The sequence below is a fragment of the Ipomoea triloba genome, chromosome 3 (assembly GCF_003576645.1).
Source record: "Ipomoea triloba cultivar NCNSP0323 chromosome 3, ASM357664v1".
NCBI lineage: Eukaryota > Viridiplantae > Streptophyta > Magnoliopsida > Solanales > Convolvulaceae > Ipomoea > Ipomoea triloba.
The window spans coordinates 817,943-822,143 of record NC_044918.1 but is presented as its reverse complement, the minus strand read 5'-3'; the positions used below and the strand labels follow the sequence as shown (position 1 = coordinate 822,143).

Sequence of the window (4,201 nt, the reverse complement as noted above, 5' to 3'; positions counted from 1 at the left end):
ATTACAAATAATATTTATATTTAATATAGTACAACTAAAAAAATACAATTATGGGTTTCCAAAAAAAATGTTGATAGGCTCCAATCAACACATAAACTATAATGACTCTGATACCAAATTGAAGTATGCGTTCTATCTCAATTAAAAATTTAAATTGATAGTTAAATTACACATTTACGTTTATATATTATATGCTCAACAGTACCGATCAACAATATAAACTTCTGTACATAATATAATATACTACTTTTTTTTATTGGGTTGAAATAATAATATACTCGATTGTACCGGATGTTACTAGCGGCAAGAAATCCCCACAATATATTTAAAGTGGGTTGAGTAGCAGTGTAAATGTGTAATTATGACACACATGACAGAAGACAGAGCAAGTGAGGTGGGGCCAGGACACAGCTGCGGTTGCGGGTACAAGGTTTACCCATGAAGGATTGATTATTGATTATCATAGGAATTTAAGAATTTTTAAGGAATTAATAAAATGTGTTTTATTGTTAATCCCATATACTACAAACCATATATCCCTCAACCCCGTTTTATCTTCATCTTCATCAAACGTAATTCCAAAACAACCCCATCACTCACTCACTCTAGTTGTTAGCTTCATCCTCTCAATCGGCCCCCCACAGCCGTGGATAAGATGTTTCTGTGAAATCTTGGCCCTATGTTCATCGGATTAACCTAGTAAGAGATTAGGGGAAAACTAGGAAACTGGGAAAGTTGTTTTTTATTTAAGGTTTTTTTAGGCATGGAGATAAATAGCAGCTGCAACACCGCCGTGAAGACGCCGGAGGCGGACTCGGAGACGCCGACGGCGGCGGCGCGGATTTATCCGGCGAAGCCGTTGTCGTACAGTAGCAACGGGGTGTTGAAGCGGCTGAACCACGCGCGTTACGGCGGTGGGTTTGGGAGCAACGGGCACCACGCGGTGGTGGTGCACTACAGGGAATGTTTGAAGAATCACGCGGCGGCGCTTGGGGGGCACGCGGTGGATGGGTGTGGGGAATTCATGGCTTCGCCAACGGCCAACCCGGCGGACCCGACATCCTTAAAATGCGCCGCGTGTGGGTGTCACCGCAATTTCCACCGCCGTGAGCCGCCGGAGGAGGCGCGTTCCCCGCACGAGGCGGTGGCGGCGCTTGAGTACCAGCCGCACCACCGCCACCACCCTCCGCCGCCGCCGCCGCAGGCCGGGTGCCATAGCAGCCCCAATTCCTCGTCCCCGCCGCCGATCTCCTCGGCGTATTACCCCTCCGCGGCGCCTCACGTGCTTCTCGCCCTCGGCACGGGCCTGTCCGCGCTACAAACGGATTCCGTCACCGCCAACCACACCTCCGTCACTCCTCCGTCAAATCCTAACGGCAGAAAACGGTTCCGAACGAAATTCACCCAAGATCAGAAAGACAAAATGTTGGAGTTCGCCGATAAAATCGGGTGGAAGATTCTGAAGCGAGACGAAGATCTCATCAACGAATTCTGCGCAAAAATCGGCGTAGAAAGAGGAGTTCTTAAAGTATGGATGCACAACAACAAGAACACCGCCGGCAAGAAAGATCAACCGCCCTCCGCTGCCGCTGCCGCCGCCGCCGCGGACGGCGGCGATTTCGATTTAGTTACCGCCGCCGCCGCCTGTCAATTCGACGTCAAGAACGAAAACAACAGCCGCACTGTTTCTACCGCTCTCACCGCCACTAATGGATCTTTCTATTCTTCTTGATCCGCCATGGATCCATGGATTAAAAACACTAGCTTTTCTTTCTTATTAGCTCTTATTAGTTCTTAATTTCTTATTAGCTTTTCTGCTTATTAGATTAGTGTACTTCTACTCTAATTAATTAACCTTTTGTTCACTGTTCTATTATCTTCTTCTCTGATCTGAATGATTATCACTGCTAAACCTGCTTATCTGATCACGACAGAAACAACATTCTTCAGCAATCTAATTTCTTTATGTTTTAAGATCTTATCTGAGTTTCCTTAATCAAACAGATTTCTTAAGTGGTCCAACCTGCATTAGCATCACAGATTATACCAAATGTAATCATTAGCTGCAAATACATACATCCTAGGTTTCTTCAAAACTTTAAATCACTGTATGTTTACGTTAAGTGTGTTTGGTTTCTGCAATTTACCAATGATGGGCATGCTAAAATGTAACTAAAGTCACAATCTTGATACAATCTTTAACAAGTTTAATCAAATTGCTAACTTAGTAATCATAAAATTTTAAATTTTAATTTTTCGTAAGAGAGTAATCTATTTATTTCCTGGTTTCATTCAATTTTGAACAACTTAGATTGAATGGTTTACCTCTTTAGAATCTCTTACTGGCTAAAATTATACGGAGTAATGTAAAATTTATTGAATGTATGTAAACTTTCAGATAATAATTTTGACTTTGTGTGTGTGTGAACTCATGGGGCGTTTTGGGTCGTCTGTTTAACAGTTTGAGTTCATCCAACTAATTCCCACTCGCTCTGAGAGGCATATGAACTGGTCTAAGAAAAACTATCACTTGTAAAAATTAAACTCGAATTATCCTGAATTTTTAATTGGGAATTTCTTTGGAAACCCTAAATAAAGCCACAATCTTGATGTACATGTGTGGAGATTATATACTATAATAAGGAATTAAGGATTAGTATATTGTGGGTTTGTGTGTAGAATGATGTTGGGTGGGGGTTTGATTTGAGGATTAAGTTATCCTGTTTTGGGATTAGCAAAAAAGCAATCTCTTATTGGTAGATGGTGTTGGGTAACATCACTTCCCTTGAAAGGGAATTGGGGAAAATTATTGGATGTGGGTGGGGGTGAAATGACGAATCTGCACCTGTCCATCACTCAGTTCACACTGTAGGTTTCCCCTTTTTTTCCCTGTTGCAATGCATATACTAAAATGGAAAGTTGGATTTATTAAGATGTATAATACAATACGTAATCTTGTAATGACCCACATCACTGGTCTACCCTTCAAGTGCTTGGGGAATACAAATCTAGGGTTTGATCATGCATTGCTGACACTTCTGCTCCGATTCTTGGAAAAGTGTAGAATATTATCATAATACTATCAAGATAAAATTTTATCTAAAGCAACGTGGTTAGATTATCAACTTATCTTAATTTTTTGAATTTTTTTTTATATAAATATGATTAGAAAAGAGAAAAGATGAGAGACAAAAAAAAAAATTGACAAAAAATTAGAACATAAACTTTTATGCGCCCAGTTGACGCGATAGGTGCTCTAAACTCATGAACAAATGATATCATTTCTCCATGTTAGCCCCACATGCTCAGTCTAAAAACCTCTCATCCTACAAAGACTTAAAAGCTTATCTTGATCTCCTCTTCCTACTATTTTCTCCACATAAGTCTTTCTTCTTAAAAAAATCACACCAGAAACTTTTATGGGGATGCTCTTAGGAGCAAAATATTGTGATGAACTCTCTTGTGCATCCTGTGTTCCAAGGTAATTGACTAATTGTGTTTGGAATGAGTTCAAGGATCCCCAACGAAGCTGAGTGTCATGAGAGTTAAGAAAGTTTATGTGAGAGGACATTCGAGTAATTATGCATGACCCACTTATGTTGGACTCAACTCAGTTTGTCTTAATAGATTCAGGTAGCTCGGTTCATTTTGAAAGTCTTAGTCCACCAAAATCGTATAGGGATATTAATTATCAACTCATTCGAAAAACTCAATTCATTACACTTGTCTATAAATATTATTACGCCTGAAAGACTCATAGTTAGTTGTTACGTTGATGAACTATAGATATAGTAAGCAATTGCTTTGTTATGAACCTCATATTTATAGCCTACATACAAAATAATACGGGAATCATCTTGGTCCAAGTTTAGCTACTATAACAAATTAAAACAATTTGCTCTATACAATTATTCTTATGTCACATTTATTTATTTCATTTGTTATCTAGTATGAATTCACATCAATGTTGTCTTTATCACGACACTAGAAATTACCAATTACAGCTAGCTAGGGTTATCATATGACGTTAGGAACATGAATGGACCTTTGGAAAACCCCAAGGCGGATTGCTGGGGCTAAAACAAGACACCCTATCTTAATGATGAACGTATGAAAGGGGCTTTGCACTTTGTTGTGTTTTCATGGTGGTCCAACATTTACCCGTTTTAATGTCAACTTCACGAGGGCACCCTATACACCG

At 39.8% G+C, this 4,201-nt stretch overlaps 1 protein-coding gene across 1 annotated transcript; it reads left to right on the top strand.

Moving 5' to 3' along the window:
- The first annotated feature begins 483 nt into the window (after nucleotides 1–483).
- LOC116012638 (zinc-finger homeodomain protein 9-like) lies at nucleotides 484–1,884 on the top strand. The gene has a single exon (XM_031252246.1). The coding sequence runs from the start codon at nucleotides 764–766 to the stop codon at nucleotides 1,730–1,732; it is 969 nt and encodes a 322-aa protein (XP_031108106.1). The 5' UTR covers nucleotides 484–763; the 3' UTR covers nucleotides 1,733–1,884.
- Nucleotides 1,885–4,201: the final 2,317 nt, after the last annotated feature.

Coding starts and splice junctions, on each gene's coding strand:
- LOC116012638 (XM_031252246.1), top strand. CDS start 764: ATGGAGATAAATAGCAGCTGCAACACCGCCGTGAAGACGCCGGAGGCG.